The 18611-nt window shown below is 39.5% G+C and overlaps 1 protein-coding gene across 1 annotated transcript in view; it reads right to left on the bottom strand.

The window, feature by feature from the left end:
• Window positions 1-3477: 3477 nt before the first annotated feature.
• Window positions 3478-18611, bottom strand: part of WNT5B (Wnt family member 5B) — a 124798-nt gene continuing 109664 nt past the window's right edge. Inside the window, exons 4-5 of the mRNA XM_058190561.1 lie at window positions 14553-14845; window positions 3478-4603 (exon numbers count right to left, since the gene is read on the bottom strand). Of these exons, the coding sequence (XP_058046544.1) occupies window positions 4145-4603; window positions 14553-14845 (752 nt within the window). The 3' untranslated portion in view covers window positions 3478-4144. The remainder of the gene's footprint in view (window positions 4604-14552; window positions 14846-18611) is intronic.

Raw genomic sequence — 18611 nt, 5'->3', positions numbered from 1 at the left:
TTAGGAAAGTGTCAACCAAATTGCAATCTGTAAATTCAGTATCTAGAATATCTGGAAAATTTGGATGCCAATCCTTGCTCAGTTCTGACTCAGTGGATGATTTGGTAGCTTACTTCATCAAATTGCTTTAAACTTTAATGTTGCTCATTTCTTACGGGGAAAGATAAAAAAAAATATTTCAAAGGAAAATGATATTTTGAAGGATTGCTAAAAAAATCTTTAAAATCATGGAATGTTTCAAGATTTGACTGAAATATTTCATTTCCCAAGGACAATTCTCTAATCCATGAAATATCCCTCCTTAGTAACCACTTCAACTCCTTTTTAATTCTAAAACTTATTTTTAATAAAATACTATATGTGTGAGAGATGGGAAAATAGTGAGAGGAATGTGATTGATTAAAAAATTATAAGTACAAATGATTTTCTGTTGTTTACAGAGAAGCACATTCCAGTCTTGTGTAGCTCATACTCTTGAGATTTGGGGATTATTCAAATCCATGTTGAGTTTTTCAGGGAGCTGTATCATCTCCTCAATTTTTCCATGGGCGGAAAACAGTTTTCATGGCTCTGAATTACGTATATAATACGTAATTCAGTATTCAATATTATCTTGGGATTTTATCTAAAGCATCATAAATCTAGTTTATGTGATGCATTCCAATAACTTCCTTTCTAAAGTACCATGAAATGCACTAATAATTTATTTAAAATATTGGCAAAAAACCTAAACTATAAAGCATATACCCATAAGTTCTTTCTCTTACACTGTATCTGCCAAGCCTTCCAGAAAATATTATTGGGATCTTTGATAGCAGACATTCAAAGAAATTACAAAAAGCATGGCGCAAAAATAATTTGTAAAATCCAGCAATGAGGTATTATTTCCTTATATCATTTTTTAATTCATACGGAGGTGATTCTTTTTTAAACTGTTCCAAATAATAAAAATAAGGTCAGTAAACATATATAATTTTTATTTTTATTCTTATTCCTGCCCAGTTAGAAATTGTTTTTGTTGGTACTGGAAAAAAAAATCCATCCATAATTCACTAGAAAGAAAGCAAGAAAATTGTCGTTACAATATTCATGAACTTGCATTCGGTACAAGATGACTTTGAGAAAAAGTAGCTCTTTGTGCGTTTGAAAATCTGTTTCTTTTACCTGTATTTATAGATGTATTTGTGCATTACAGAACAACATAGCCATAACATGCAGAGATCATTCCACTGCCTTGCAGGTCAACCAGATTAAATATGGGGCAAGTTGAGGGAGATTGCCATTCCTCCTATTTCTGCTGTGGTGAAGGATTTCTTAATTCACCTGTGGTCCAGTTCAGCCACATCTCCTTTGACCATTTTTGACAGTGGAGATTACGGCACTGGGAAGGCCACGCTGAGACTGATGGGAGCAGGGATTGTCGGTGGGGTTTTCAAGGCTGGATTCCCAGCTCCCATTTCAGAGCTCTCTCTGATTAGTTCTATGGCCTCCACTATTGAAATCTCAAGGGCGGTCCTGGACAATTTCATGCATAATACCATCAGCTTGAGTTTGGTTTAGTGCAGGGGTCTCCAAACTTGGAAACTTATAAGACTTGTGGACCTCAGCTCCTAGAATTCCTCAGCCAACAATGCTGTGTGGAATTTTGGGAGTTGAAGTCCACAAAAAGTTGCCAGGTTTAGTGGTCTAGTGGTTTTAAGGCAAAACCAGGAGACTGTGAGTTCTAGTCCTTTCTTTAGGCATGAAAGCCAGGTTAGTGACTTTGGGCCATTCGTTCTCTGTCAGTCTATTTCACAGGGTTATTGCTATAGAGGTAGATTTTTTTCTGTGCCAGATTATTTCTACAGGCATATTTCAAATGAAATAAATTTCATTCTGTATCAACGGATATGTCATGGCCTTATGCCATAATAAACTGACACTCATAATTTGCATTGTGAAAATGATTTGAATAGTTTCATACTAACAGGTTTGGCAAATAGGAAATGGATTGCAATACTGTAATATTCCACTCACCCAGGATTCAGGAAGCACAAATAGCTTGATGGCATTATTCATAAACAGAAATGATCAAAATTCATTTAACTGAAAAAATAAAAGATTCCCCTTTCTATACACACACACACACACACATTAAAAAGTTAGTTTCCTTACCTGGCAAGAACGGGCTTCTCATCCTGAAATACATTAAATGAGAAATGCCAATCTCTCTCTGTCTGTCTGTCTATCTATCTATCTATCTGTCTGTCTGTCTGTCTGTCTGTCTGTCTGTCTGTCTGTCTGTCTGTCTATCTATCATCTATCTATTATCTATCTATGCCATGTAAAATATTTAAGACCCCTTGCATCCTGGACATAAACTGTTTCAACTCTTACCCTCAAAACGATGCTAAAGAGCACTGCACACCAGAACAACTAGACACAAGAACAGTTTCTTCTTGAACGTCATCACTCTGCTAAACAAATAATTCCCTCAATTCTGTCAAACTATTTACTAAATATGCACTATTATTAATCTTCTCGTTCCCATCACCCATCTCCTTCCACTTATGACTGTATGACTCTAACTTTGTTGCTTGTATCCTTACGATCTATACTGATATTGTTTCCTGATTGCTTATGTGTACCCTATGATGATCATTAAGTGTTGTACCTTATGATTCTTGATGAACGTAGCTTTTCTTTTATGTACACTGAGAGCATATGCACCAAGACAAATTCCTTGTGTGTCCAATCACACTTGGCCAATAAAAAAATTCTATGCTATGCTATGCTATGCTATGCTCTGCTATTCTATTCTATTGAAATTTACTATCTATCTATCTATCTATCTATCTATCTATCTATCTATCTATCTATCTTCATGTAAGGAAACTTTAACTTTTAAAAAATAATTTCTGGTGATCTTACCATCTCAGAACAGAATGTGAGAATCAGGTTGGAAATTATAAAGTTTTAAATCAGGAAGAAGTTTAGATTGGCAGAAAGCCCTTTGGTATGAAATGCATTAGCAGCAACAACAGGTAATAAATATACTCACAAAAACAAGGGAGAGGGCAAGAACAAGGGATATTTAATATTAAAAAGTAACTGTACATCTTGGATACTGGGGGAAAAAAAGAACTGCTCCCCCCCCCCATGGCTATTCAAATTCACATCCATGTTGAGCTTGGCGTACTTATAGAATCTTGCATATGTATATCTGTCTTTTTTTTTTAAAGTTCAAAGGCACTTAGGCAGAATATAGTCTCTTCTCCATCCACAAGAGGCTCCCTGACAGGTCTTTTCTCTGCAAGCCAAAAAACCAGATCAACCAGCTGAAGAAAATCATCCCACTTTGACCGCATGGCTTTTTTTCCAGAGCTTTAGAGAATTCTATTTTCAAACCTCTTTCCCACCCGCCGGATTCCACAAAAGGTAGAAGAACCAGAGGCAAGGTTCCCCCCCCACCCCACCCCCGCTTCCCCCCCCACCCCATGAGACAAGGATGCAGCAGCACATTTTAGGTCAAAGGCAAAGGTTTTGTTTCAAACCTTGAATGAAGATTCCAGGCTCTTATGCGACAGTCTTGCATGGATTTTGCCTTGGAAATTGGTCTCCAATATTAAAATTGACATTTATTTATTTATTCTGGTGGGTTGTTAAGCAAAGAGAACTGTTTCACGTCCTTTTGGAAATCCATCTGAGCTTCCAAAGCGCTTTCTTTGGCCGTGCCCTCAAGACACTTGTAACTGCTTCTGAATTTCATCTGTCAGTTAAGCAGAAGAAACATCTCTGCCATTAGTACCATCACCGTTCTCACTGCTTCCGTGGCAAATAATGTGGAGCCAGCCCCATACCGCAAGTTTCTCATTTATCCTGGCCGAGTTGTTTCAAGAGAACAAGTACAGAAATACCATCCTTGGTCTTTTTTTTTTTCCCTTTTCCTTGCTCCATGACTAAATAATTTAAAAAGGAGCATCCTGACCCATTGGTTGTTTTAGTGGAAGCATTTCAGTCTCTTAAATAAGCTTCTTTAATTATAATTATTACATCATCATCAACAACAACATCAACATCTTCCTCTATTTATTTATACAAATATATATAAAATAGATTTATATAGATTTATTATCATATAGATTTTGTAGGTCTCGCCGGCCTTTCATTTACAGACATACTGGTCGACAATCTCTGTGCACTTTTTACACTTGACGTAACAACACCAGTGAAACTTGCAGTGGCAACGCTCTACTTGCACGCTCTTGAATTGGTCATAGCCCCGGCCACAACACATCAATTCGCATCCATCCATGCCCTCCGAAGTCTTATTACACAACCGCCCTTGTGTGCCCAGGGAGCCGGTCGTCTCATTACGCAGGCAATAGTCCGGACTGGAGTCAATGTAGACCAGGTCCTCAGGGGTGGGTGAATTGAAGCGGTTGTTCACTAGCTCGAGCTTGCCTTTGCGGCCGATTCTCATGGCGGCAGCGCTGTCGTATTTCTCCTTCAGAAAATCCCCCACTTTGCGGAAATCGGCCAGCTGCAGCCAGCATGTCTTGAGGCTGCAGGACCCTGAGACTCCATGACACTTGCAAGCCACATCAGCCAGCTTGTACACCGCCTGCGGAAGAGAAAACCCATTGGGTCAACGCAAGACCTAACAGCGAGATGACCTAACGACATAGTACACTTACTGATGCAGGAGACACTTCCACTGTGCTGAGTGGGCGAATGTAGAAAACACTTCCAAAATATTTATTTTCTGATATTTAGAGCTCATCCTTTATTTTCCTCTAAACCAGGGGTCTCCAACCTTGGCAACTTTAAGACTTGTGGACTTCAACACCCAGACTGGTGGACTTTAAGACTTGTGGACTTCAACTCCCAGAATTCCTTTAAGACTTGTGGAATTCAACTCCCAGAATTCCTTTAAGACTTGTGGACTTCAATTCCCAGAATTCTGGGAGTTGAAGTCCACAAGTCTTAAAGTTTCCAAGGTTGGAGACCCCTGCTCTAAACAGCTAAGAGACGTATTTGTACATGTAGCTTCTCCTGTCTAATTTATGCATTTCTCTACTGCATTTTTACAGGATCATGTTTTTAACAGAGTATAGGATGGGGCGCTCCCATTTTCTTCACTGTGGATGCTTATGATTATGCCCAAACTTCCTTGCAGAACTAAGTCGAGGACCACCTATATCTGATCCAGGACTACCTTTTGATCTGTGTTGCCAACTGAAGACTTGAATCTGCATTTTTCAGTTCTGGTCTAAGTATTTCACGGTACGCTAGATCTCTACCCAGCCTTTGTATTCTGGTAGATTTTTGCCTTGGAGATCAATTTTATCTTCATAATTCTCGCTGGGATACTCAGATCGTTTGATAATTATGGAAGGTTTTGTATCCATTGTACAGACTCAATCCTTTATGGCAAAACCCTAAATTGCCTCTCAGTACCTATGCTTCAGTGAAGAGAGTGCTAAGCATCAGTTTTTGGGGGCTCAGAGTAATTTGGAGGTAATCAGTTCCAGGACAGAATTGTTCCGCTTCTCAAGAAAGGGGTCCTTTTTGTCCCTAATAATTGAGTGTTTCTCTAGCAAGAAATGTCAGCTGCAGAGTTTTATTAGAGAAGTACTGAGATGACCTTGGAAAAGGTTCACTGAGACTATTAGTAAAATATGAGCTCAGCCCTGGAAAACAAGAAAGCATAACAGTGCCCCTCCTTGACTCTCTCTGATATAAGGTAAAATGACCTTGGATGACAGGAGAAGACCTAGACAAATCTCATGCAAAAGGTATGTCAGTCAATACAAGAAAAGGGCAGCATGGGGAACCATGTCAGAAAGGTTCCTCCTTAGTTTTCTGGAAAGTAAAAAAGTAAGGGAGGGGAGAGTTACTATTAGGCCCACTAGCAAAATTCTGTGACTTAACCTTACAATAAAAATCGTGTCACTACTCATGGTTTGGACTTCTTGTCTGGACTACTTTAAAGCAGAGGTCTCCAACCTTGGCAACTTTAAGACTTGTGGACTTCAACTCCCAGAATTCCTTTAAGACTTGTGGACTTCAATTCCCAGAATTCTGGGAGTTGAAGTCCACAAGTCTTAAAGTTTCCAAGGTTGGAGACCCCTGCTCTAAACAGCTAAGAGACGTATTTGTACATGTAGCTTCTCCTGTCTAATTTAGGCATTTCTCTACTGCATTTTTACAGGATCATGTTTTTAACAGAGTATAGGATGGGGCGCTCCCATTTTCTTCACTGTGGATGCTTATGATTATGCCCAAACTTCCTTGCAGAACTAAGTCGAGGACCACCTATATCTGATCCAGGACTACCTTTTGATCTGTGTTGCCAACTGAAGACTTGAATCTGCATTTTTCAGTTCTGGTCTAAGTATTTCACGGTACGCTAGATCTCTACCCAGCCTTTGTATTCTGGTAGATTTTTGCCTTGGAGATCAATTTTATCTTCATAATTCTCGCTGGGATACTCAGATCGTTTGATAATTATGGAAGGTTTTGGATCCATTGTACAGACTCAATCCTTTATGGCAAAACCCTAAATTGCCTCTCAGTACCTATGCTTCAGTGAAGAGAGTGCTAAGCATCAGTTTTTGGGGGCTCAGAGTAATTTGGAGGTAATCAGTTCCAGGACAGAATTGTTCCGCTTCTCAAGAAAGGGGTCCTTTTTGTCCCTAATAATTGAGTGTTTCTCTAGCAAGAAATGTCAGCTGCAGAGTTTTATTAGAGGAGTACTGAGATGACCTTGGAAAAGGTTCACTGAGACTATTAGTAAAATATGAGCTCAGCCCTGGAAAACAAGAAAGCATAACAGTGCCCCTCCTTGACTCTCTCTGATATAAGGTAAAATGACCTTGGATGACAGGAGAAGACCTAGACAAATCTCATGCAAAAGGTATGTCAGTCAATACAAGAAAAGGGCAGCATGGGGAACCATGTCAGAAAGGTTCCTCCTTAGTTTTCTGGAAAGTAAAAAAGTAAGGGAGGGGAGAGTTACTATTAGGCCCACTAGCAAGATTCTGTGACTTAACCTTACAATAAAAATCGTGTCACTACTCATGGTTTGGACTTCTTGTCTGGACTACTTTAAAGCAAGGGTCTCCAACCTTGGCAACTTTAAGACTGTGGACTTCAACTCCCAGAATTCTGGGAGTTGAAGTCCACAAGTCTTAAAGGAATTCTGGGAGCTGAAGTCCACAAGTCTTAAAGGAATTCTCGGAGTTGAAGTCCACAAGTCTTAAAGTCCACAAGTCTTAAAGTTGAAGTCCTTAAGTACACAAGTCTTAAAGTTGGCAGTTAAAGTCCACAAGTCTAAAGGTTGGAGACCCCTGCTTTAAAGGACTGACCATTTCTTATGATATCTGTTCATGATCTCAGAGGGTTGACAGTTTTTGAGACTCTTGATCAAAAGTCTGCCTTGCAACCTAATCACGAAGGACCCTTTTCCATTGTTCTAACAATCTGTTTCTATGCTCTCTGACTCTAGGCCGAAACCTCACCACTGTCCAAACTGATCAGCAAACCGAAATGAAACACTGTGAGGGATTTCAACGTTGTTTTTGTACTTCGTGTTCACCCTTCCGTATGCATTTTTTTAGGAAATAGACAGAATTCAGGCTGAGTCATCCGGCCTTCATGTCAAATTCTGAGTTTCAAATGTACAATTGTAATCAACATTATTGTAGAGAAGGGGATTTGCATCTTGTTCGCCACCTGCTGGCCAATCAATTCCTTTTCCCATTATTTCCCATAATCTTGGCAACTTTAAGACTTGTGGACTTCAGTTCCCAGAACTCCCCAGCCAGCATTTATTCCTCCCAGGAATTCTGGGAGTTGAAGTCCACAAGTCTTAAAGTTGCCAAGGTTGAACACCCCTGCTTTATTACCTAATAAGAAAATAAAATAAAATAAAATAAAAAATAAAACTTCCATCTAAAAATATTATGTATGAATCAGATGAATACCTATTTGGAAATACAGGTAAAGATATTCACAGGCATAGTCATCAAAGCTGAAGCTTACCTATAGTGTATTATCAAATAATAGGTTTGTTGCTAGAAATTTTATTTATTTATTGCCGCAGTCATTGGGCTTATAAAATATGTGGGAGGGTTGTGACTTACATGTATATTGAAAGTTAACTTGATAATAAGCAATTTAACATCTAGGGAAAAAGCATTGATAAAAAGTCAGAAAGTTTTCTTTACATTTTGTACGTAAATATGAATGCAAAATCACCCTAATTATACATCCTGTCTTGAAATACCCTCCTCCTGTGTTGTGCATGACAAATTAAAAATTATATTAAGACTGAAAATGTTTTGATAGAGGATGTAAACATGCTACAAATTGTTTTTTAAAAAGTTATTTACATAGAAGGCGAGAGGAATGCATAGAGAAGTTGACAGAAGGAATGTGACATAAAAATCTTATTGAAACTAAGCAGAAATGGATCTTGTTAATGTCCCAAAGGTGCTTTTTAAGGAGGCAATTGGACTTTCTTGTTTTTTCTTTTGAAGATGTTTCGTTTCTTGTCCAAGAAGCTTCTTCAGCTTTGACAGGAGAGTGGGGAAGAGCTGAAGAAGCTTCTTGGATGACAAGCGAAACGTCTTCAAAGAAAAAAACAAGAAAGTCCAGTTGCCTCCTGAAAAAGCACCTTTGGGACAACCATGACCTGAATGACAGATCTGATTAATGTCTGTGCAGAAAATTCCCAGGAAATCTCACAAATTTATGACAGACTCCTCAGGACTTCTTAAGACCTGATTCCAAACTTCCAACAGCTGTTCCTCCCTTTTAGTCACATGACCACATGTTGTGTGTATGACAACCAGCTCACATTCATGTCAGTTTGCAGTGTCCTGCAGACACATGACCATGTTTTATGACATTTATACTGAAAACCAGCATTTACTTTTGGTTTCTGGCAAAACTATTATCCCATAGTGAACAATGGATTCACTTAACGACTACCACATTCACTTAATGGCCACCACAAAAAGGTTATAACATCAGGTCGGTCATGTGGGTGACCTGGTTTACAACTATAAAACTTAACACCGTAATGGGCAGGCTCTATTATAGTCGTAAGCCAAGGACTACATGCATGTACATTGTCCTAAGTATATCAGGAAAGGCATATCATTACACCGATAATGACATTAAATTTATTTACTAAGCTAATAACTGCAACAGCATCTCCGAAAAATATAACACTTCAAGCACAAGTTTACTATCCAGGCCACATCAGCTGAATATAAAAATATTATATGAATTAGTTTCCTGACTTATCTTAAATAATATTCAAATCTGACAGGGTGAATTGTTGGTTATCTTAGAAAATAGGAAGCTGAAGAAAATCTGTACACCTCATTCTAGGCATTCAGCGCTTCAGCTTTTAGTTCTTACATTTGATTTTTATATCAAGAAGCTGACATTGGTCCAAATCTGAGCAAAATATCTTTTAAAATCCACTTCAAGAGGGAAAACTGACTTGGCTCTAGCCAGGGACATACTGAACCAATTTTTGCTTTCTCTGCTTGGCAAAATTATGTTTGGCTTTATTTATCAGCAGTAGGAGGTGTGGCTTAGGCCCATCCCAAACAAAATGGTAATAATAACCAAAACAGTCTTCAAAGTCATTTGTACTGATAAACAAATGATGGAAATAAAACTGGTCCACTTCAGCATAAGAAATTGGCTGGAACCAAGAATCCACACAAAAAGAGGTACACTGTACCACCAAAGCTACAGAATATAGAGGACATTTTGACTTTTGAAGCCTGAGACACTCTTCCTTCTCTACATAAAGCAATAAATGTATGCCTGAAGATTTTTGGAAACATTGGAATTCTCGTCTTTTCTTTTGCTATCTAAAATCTGCTACATTTGTGTTTTTCTTCTTTTTTTATTTCAAACCAGTCACTCTATTAGTATTAGGAAAAGTAATTGTATTTTCTTGGTGTTACCTTGGAATAAAATTTCTGTCAGACTTTTGCCGTGGGTCCCACACAAAAGAGTAGCAAGACAAACACCAAACAATATTTTAAAATATTACGAACAGGATTCATTCAAGAACCTTGTTCCCGCTTTCAAAATCCTCAATTGCTAGGAATCAGGTTACTGATACAAAAAAAAAGTATTTTCTGATTTGGAGCTTTTCCAGATGTATTAGGTCTATATCAGCCAAAATACTTAGCCAGCGGGGAAAGTCCCAATACACAAAACATACCTATCACTCCCAGCTTTAACAGGTGTAGTTAAAACCCAGGCATTTTCAGCTGCAGTTCAACTCCTTAATAATGTCTTTCCAAGAAAAATTCACACAACTGTCCTCCTACTCTTTCCTTAATCCAGATGCCTCTTTTTAGGTGGTTTAAAAGGCCTATGAGAAGCTGATAATTATTAGTGATTGTTATTTTACAATCTCTAAACCAGGGGGTCCTCAAACTTGGCAGCTTTAAGACTTGTGGATTTCAACTCCCAGAATTCTCCAGCCAGCATAGCTGGCTGGAGAATTCTGGGAGTTGAAGTCCACAAATCTTAAAGCTGCCAAGTTTGAAGACCTCTGCTCTAAACTGATACATTTCCTACTTGGATTTATATATTGATTTTAATTCAGTGCTGTTTGCAGCCTTAGTCTTTTAACTTTTGCTTGCTTGCTTTCAGACCTTTAAGCATGTGCAATACATCACACCCTTGCTGTTTTAAAATCAGCAACTCTTGTCTATACAACAATATTAATATACAGCAATGTTTTTCAAGTGCAATATGGTACTTATTCTATTCCACCCCCCCCAAAAAAAAACCTCTTGTTGTATAGATTAAAAGGACTGGAATGATCCATCCATTAATTATTTTCCCCTGCTTTTCTTGTTAGGTCCAGCAAATTATTAATTCTTTGTTACACTGACATGACCACAAGATACATAAAACTTTTAGGTAGGAAAAGCAAGTTTACATTTCTCAGCCACTGTGCTCCGGTGGTGTCCAAAGAACAAAAGAATAATTTAGCATCAAATTACAAGTAAGATGCATGGTGATTTACTCTAGCATTCACTGGATCATTTGACAATTGAAGGTGAAAATAAACTAGATTTATTTATTTTGAATTTATTATCCTGCCTTTATTATTTTTTTATAAAAAAAATTTTTATTTGCATTTATATCCCGCCCTTCTCCGAAGACTCAGGGCGGCTTACACTATGTCAAGCAATAGTCTTCATCCATTTGTATATTATATACAAAGTCAACTTTTATTGCCCCCAACAATTTGGGTCCTCATTTTACCTACCTTATAAAGGATGGAAGGCTGAGTCAACCTTGGGCCTGGTGAGACTTGAACCTGCAGTAATTGCAAGCAGCTGTGTTAACAACAGACTGTCTTACCAGCCTGAGCCACCAGAGGCCCATTCATAAATAACTGAAGGTGGTGAACATACGTAACAGTCCTCGTATTTTCCCCGCAACACCAACCTTGCAAGACAGAGGTGGAGACCATGGGCCCCTTTATGACTTGTGGACATCCACTCTGGCTCAGGAATTCTGGGAGTTTGAAGTCCACAAATCATAAAAAGGCCATCCTTCCCCACCACTTTTGTAAGGTGAGTTAGGCAGAGAGAACATGACTTGCTCACGGTCACCCAGCTACCTTTCATGCCTAAGGCAGGACTAAAATTTAGTCTCTCAGTTTCTAGCCTGGTACTTTAACCACTAGACCAGGGGTGTCAAACTCAAGGCCTGTGGGGCAGATCTGGCCCATGGGGTATTTAGATCTGGCCCGCAGGGCTGCCCTGGAAACAGCAAAGGACCAGCTCATGGTGTCTCTGCCAGTGAAAATGGAATTCGTTTCACTGGCAGAGGGTTGCAGGAAGCTGTCACAGCCAAAAACGGAGCTTAGGAGTCAGTTTTCGTTGACAGGTGCTCCCAACATGAGTGGTATTGAGCTGGCCATGCCCCCTGGCCACACCCCTCTGAGGTCAAATACAATCCTGATGCAGCCCTCAATGAAATCAAGTTTGACATCCCTCACTATACTAAACAGGCTCTTAGTTCTTATAGTGGCATATCTTCCCCTAAAATGCCCCAGTGTTGTATAAAGGAGAGTCAAAAGCCTTATGTTAACTAAGGAGCACTGTAATGGGAAGAAGGAATGACCTTGAGGAACAAAAGGAAGAGCTACTACCAAGAAAATAGTCAGATAAAAGAAACTTGAGTCTGGGGCTAAATTGTACCCTGAGGAAAGTCTCAAACAATACTCTCCTTAATTTTCATGAAAATAAAGGGAGCGGGGAAAGGCACTCTGACTTGCAAGATCCTGTTACTATAACTTTATAATAAAAGTGGTATTAGCCTGCATGACTTTTAGATTTTCTAATCTGGTCTACCTTGGAGGTTGACATGAATCCTACTCCTCTTCTAAGTGGAGGTTGGGGGAAGAATAATCTGCTAGTAATTCAAAGAACTGCACATTAAATTTACTGTCAAGAAACTATTTAAGTGATGAAGACCAACCCTTTGATCCATGCAAGAATGTAAATTAAAGGATCTCTGATAGATGGTTGTCTAACCTTTTCTTGAACAGATATAGTGGGAACCCAACACCTCTCTGGGTAATTGGTTCCACACTTAAATTTCCTCTTACCCTTATAAAAATCTTGACATCCAGTTGAAATTTGCCTTCCCGCTCAATCTTTTCTTTTCAAAGCTAAAGAAATCCAGTGCCTTCAATTTCTCTCCATTGAACTTTGTCTCTAGTTCTCCAATTGTCTTTACAGCTTTTTTCTAAACATGTTCCAATTCACCTGAATCATTTTTAAAACATCCAGTTTAAACACAAGATTCAAGGTGGGGACCTGACTATTGCAGATCAAAGTGGAACTAGTACTTCCTATGATTTGGAAATGATGTATGAATTGATGCAGTTTAAAAACTGCGTGTATTTTAAAAAATTTTTTGCAGCCTTAAGAGGTACAGGGGAGCATGTACAACAGAAACATGGTTTACTATGAAGCCACTGGAATTTCAGCGGCCTCTATCCTTCCAGAAACAAAGGAAACAAATGGTTATTTGCAAAAATAAAGGGATTGCCCTACAATCCTAAATTCATTTGAGATCACAATCTGAATGAAATCAATATTTCTAACTTCAAAATAGTATGTTTACTAGATGCTCAGCTCTGTGTGTCTGACTTAAAAGAGATGTCAGTGAATAAATAGATAAATGGTTTCCTCCTTTATCATATTTTCTTTCCAAAAATGGGAGTAAAGATATTTGAGCTATAGATCAAGAGCCGAGGCGCCAGAGGCAGCTAAGACATTTGCACTCAAAAAAGCCAACCCTTTGTATCAAGTTGCAAGGATCTGGCAAAGGGATTTGCTTATGTCAGCCCTTCTGTTGCTCTCCACCTCAAATTCCTTTTGGGTTCTTCTCCCCTAAGAGATGCAATCTCAAGTGAATTTGTAAAGAATTACTATACAGTTTATCAATCAAACATCTTCTCAGCTTCAATGGTATTTGAGTGACTGATGCTGGAGGCTTGTTACATGTTGTGTAGATAAATAATGCAGCATGTCTGCCAATGCCTAAGAGCCCCTTGGAACAATAAGATTCAGGCTAATGGGAAAGAAAGCAAAAACGGAAATCAAGAGGAGAAAGAGATGAGGGAGGAAAGGGCAAGCCGAGATAACCTTCAAAGGTAAACAAACAGGGCAATAAAGCTAGACGTTGAATCTTCTGAGTGCAGTGGAGCAGGGATGGGGTCAGGACTGTGTCTATAACTGAGACAATCCCTTCTCCAATCCCTGATGGATGACCTTCCTTGAAAACAGAATGGGGGTGTATGCCTTGTTGTCAATCATCCCAGAAACTGTATTTTCTGCAGCGTGGAGACACCAAGGGAGAGCATGTTGGGGATCAGAATGCTGCTAAAGGGTTGGAGACACCAGTGTTAGCAAATCCTAGTCTAGCATTCTTAAATGAGATTTTTATTTATTTACAGAATAGTGTTTTGAGGAACCTTGGAGGCCTTCTAGTCTGAAGGCAAGCTGTTCCACTGGTTAATTGTTCTCACGGTTAAGAAGTTTCTCCTTAATTCCAGGTTGCTTCTTTCCTTGATTAGTTTCCATCCATTGTTTCTTGTCCTACGTGCTGGTGCTTTGGAAAATAAGTTGCCTCCCTATTCTTTGTGGCAACCCCTCAAACATTGGAACACTGCTATAATGTCATCCCTAGTCCTTCTTTTCTCTAGACTAGCCATACACAATTTCTGCAACTGTTCCTCATATGTTTTAGTCTCCAGGTCCTTAAAATTTAAATACAGAACTTCCTCTCCATGGGCTGGGATGAGGGGAACTGGAACAAATAGCTTCCTAAATCTTTTTCTTTTCTCTCCTAGAATAACCAATGAAAAGATAACAATGGAACAAGCAATACCATTCAGTGGCCCTACTGGATAGGCCAAAGGGAATTCCAGTAAAATACATTTAGGAGCACAGAGAGATGGGAAAGCTAATTTACAGAGAAATAGAAGAGAATTAAAATTATCTTACCCTGCGCCCTGCCTCATTGTTCTGTAGGTTCATGAGTATCCGGGCCTGCTCGTCTGATCCCTTGGCGTAGTTCCTCTCCCTTTCTCTGGCATCCACAAACTCTTTGGCAAACCGGTAGCCATATTCCACATTGTCCCCACACCCACCCCAAAGCCAGTCCCGGGGCAGGTCCTTCGGTCGTGCTGTCCGGCTGCAACCACAAGTCGAGAGTTCTCCTTCACGGCAGGCACGGCTGATGGCGTTCACGACTCCTGCAGCGCTGACAGCGTACGCGAAGGCAGTTTCTCGGCTACCTGAGGGGAAGCGAAGAAATCATCAAAGTCACAAGCGTTAACTGATAGGGACGCAGAGGTCAATTTGGTCTCTACTGGAAACACAGCTTTGGCCAATGTGGATCCTTCCCAGGACTGTAGAAATTACAAATTGATTCTGGAAATTTCCAAATTCAAAACAACGGGAAGGTGTCAGCTTGGGAAGGTTGCTCCACCAAATTCCACATTCTGTTATAGCTCAAACGGATTTCATCTCTTCCCTCACCCCCCAATAATTTCTTCAGTTTCTTCCAATACAAAAATATCCTTCAGTTCTCCTTGGTTTTGTGTTCCTGAAAAAAAATCAGCTAACAACAGATAGAGTGTTATTCTGAAAAGAAAGGCACCATCTGTTACATCCACCGATCCTCGGTGTGTTATCATGGCACCATTCCTCTCGGAAGACTTTTGGGTATTGGGACTACCAAAGTGATAGATGAATTTGGATGACCTCTTCCCTGAATAGAACATATGACTGAATTGGGGTTAAATATACTACTTTCAATACATTTTAATCCATATATTCAACAGAATAATGATAAAATTATTGTATACAACTATATAAGATATAACTATTTTCATTAGTATTTAAAGAGATTAGAAAGAAAGAAGATATATAAGTGAGAAACAAGACTAATAATGGACATTTTTCAGCCAAAGCAGTACAATTTTTGCACACTAGAATGGGACTAAACCAGGGGTGAAATTTTATTTTATTTATTTATTTTATTCGATTTTTATACCGCCCTTCTCCCGAAGGACTCAGGGCGGTGTTCCCAGTTCTGACCGGATCTCATGATCCGGTAGCAATTGTGGCCGGTGGTTTGGCAATCCGGTAGTGATAGTGGAGCAAAGCTCCACCCACCCACCCGGGTGCCATTACTTCCTTGTTTTAACAGGTCTGCGTGCACATGTGACACACACACACGTAAGTGAAGCAAGTGTACGCGCGGGGTGTGTGCACTTCCAAACCGGTAAGGAAGATAAGTAGATTTCACCCCTGGACTAAACTTCCAAATGATGATGTAGGAATAGGCCCAATACTATCCATGGAATTTCCTCCCAAACAGTAAATATATAGGATTGCACTAATGAAAGCAGTATGATATAGTAGTGAAAAGGTTGCACTTAATTGTGAAGCGCTAGATAAAAAACCTGGCTCAGCAGCAACATCCATAGATAATAAGGGGCAAATTTGTTAGAAATGGTGTAGGGTCTCCTGCTTGGGCGAGATGGGGGGTGGTTGGACTAAATGACCTACAAGGTCCCTTCCAACTCTGTTAAAATCATTCACAATTTAACCTGCCTTGCAGGAATGCTGAATGGATAAAAATATCTTTCTGAATCCTGTGTGGTGTGTGTGTGTGTGTGTGTGTGTGTGAATGAGTGAGAGAGAGAGAGAGAGAGAGAGGAGGAGGGGGAAGAGGAAGGAGGAGGAGGAGGAGGTGTTAGAAGATTCTAACTCACATTTATATCTTGATGGTGTGATTGCATAACTAATAACAGTCTACAAAAATCTCCACTATTTAATGTTAACAGTTGAATAAAGGTTGCTTTCTATTTTAAGATTTCTTTCAGGATTATGGAGCTGGGGTGTATGAATACAAGAGAAAGTCAGAAATTAGAAGAGAAAGCAGGAGTCCTGTTCTATGAGAACATAGGTGCTTTGTTACCAAATAGCTGTTGTTGGAAGTCAAAACTGAACGAGCTACAGACATGAAGGAGTTATCAAAAGCTTTGGGTGAGCCAAAAGATTACCAAGATGGCAAAGAGGTATAATAAAACACCCTCTCTAGCATCCAAGGAAGCCCTGACAGATTGCTCTCAGGAATAACAGTTCCTCGTGCCAATTTATTTTACTTATAGATTGTACAATATGGGAGGAGGATGTTAGAACAGGAACAGAATTTTATCTTTAAAGAGGTTTTGTTACATGATGCAGATGGAATAGGCAGGAATTGGAAACTGCCAGTAGCTACAGCAAATGCCATGACCGACCCAGGTTGGAAGCTCCAAGTGATGAATGATATCTTTTGTTTAAAATGGAAAAGATGCCCTCCAGTTGTGTTTGACTCTTAGTGACTGCAGCAATTCTTGACAGCATTACAGATATATCTAAGATATTTTTTTTTTACTTCTGGTTCTGAGGTTCAACTTTGTAATTCCAGTCCAAGTGCTATATTATGATAGATCTGCTTAGCTTCTGAGATCACCCAAGATTGACTAGTATTGTAACCTTCTGAATCCATACAGAAGAAAGATCTCAGTATCTGCCTATCCCTTGTAGATAATTGTGGAGAGTTGCTCCATTTGGCTTACATATCATTCTAATTTATTCAGCTTTGGTTTATTATCATGTGTAGATTTACTCAACTGTAGTTTATAATACAGCCAATTGTGGTTTATACAATAAACTGATCTGGCAAACTATTTCCGGGGGTGAAATCCAGCAGGTTCTGGGGAACCGGTAGCAGAAATTTTGAGTAGTTTGGAGAACTGGCAAATGCCACCTCTGGCTGGCCCCAGAGTGGGGTGGGAACGGAGATTTTCCAGTATCCTTCCCCTGGAGTGGGGTGGGACTGGAGATTATGCAATATTCTTCATGCGGGGTGGGAATGGAGATTTTGCAGTATCCTTCATCTGGAGTAGGGTGGGAATGAAGATTTTACAGTATCCTTCCCCTAACCTGCCTACCAAGCCACATCCACCAAGCCACACCACGCCTACCAAGCCACGCCCACAGAACCAGTAGTAAAAAAATTTGAATTTCACCACTGCCTATTTCTCATAAATGAATTCCAGTCACTGGGTTGATATAATTACATTAGGATCAGGTTGTTAACCGTGTGGACAAAATAACTGATAATTATCTTTAACAAGTATAACAAACTAGCAACAATCTCAACTAAGTCCCAGATGCACTGCAAGAATGTGAACTGTGATGCTGGAACTCCTATCAAACTCCACATTAGCGGTGCTCGTTACGATAGCTAGAACTCAGAAAATCCAACTCTGCCAACAAACATAGATAAGGTTCAATGATTAAAGCAAAAGAGTCCATGAGTCAGCCCCATGAAGACAAAAAGAGAACTATACAGTAATAGATAAAAACTGTACTTACTTGACGGATTGCCCAGATCAGGGGTCTCCAACCTTGGCAACTTGAAGACTTGTGGACTTCAACTCCCAGAATTCCTCAGCCCACAAGTTGCCAAGTTTGAAGACCCCTGGCCCAGATGACTGGGGGGAAAAATTGCAAAGCCTTTATTACAAATTGCAAAGCCTTTTCTTGCCCTTTCTGAATAACCTTACAAAGCTTTACACAGAATAAATATATTTTTACCCTCCAGATACTTAGCGATGTCTCAGGTTCACTTGACACTGAGCTAGGCAGGCCAGCCACAACCTACATAAAGCCATATTTGCTATAATCACAAAAAAGGAAGGAGGGGGGAATCCAGCTTAGACTAGTATTTTTTTTTAATATTCAGTACTATTTCATTGATATATTTTATTCAACATTATGTGCAATGTTCTCTCCTTTATATTCTATCCCCACAGGAACTCTAGCTGTTGGATAGAAAGACAACAACTGCCCAGAGAAACACTGTAAGTTTCCAAACCTGGGAAACCAAACCTTGTTCTGTCTGTCTCTGTTAAATAACAGTGGAACATGGATGGGAAAAATAATAATCAATGCATTCAATTCCACTGTGGCTCATCTCTTCATGGTTTCCCTCTCCAGCTT

This window comes from Ahaetulla prasina, chromosome 7 (assembly GCF_028640845.1).
Source record: "Ahaetulla prasina isolate Xishuangbanna chromosome 7, ASM2864084v1, whole genome shotgun sequence".
In the NCBI taxonomy this organism is placed as follows: Eukaryota; Metazoa; Chordata; class Lepidosauria; order Squamata; family Colubridae; genus Ahaetulla; species Ahaetulla prasina.
Note: the sequence above shows the minus strand (reverse complement) of the source record. Positions and strands in the feature narration are given on the sequence as shown.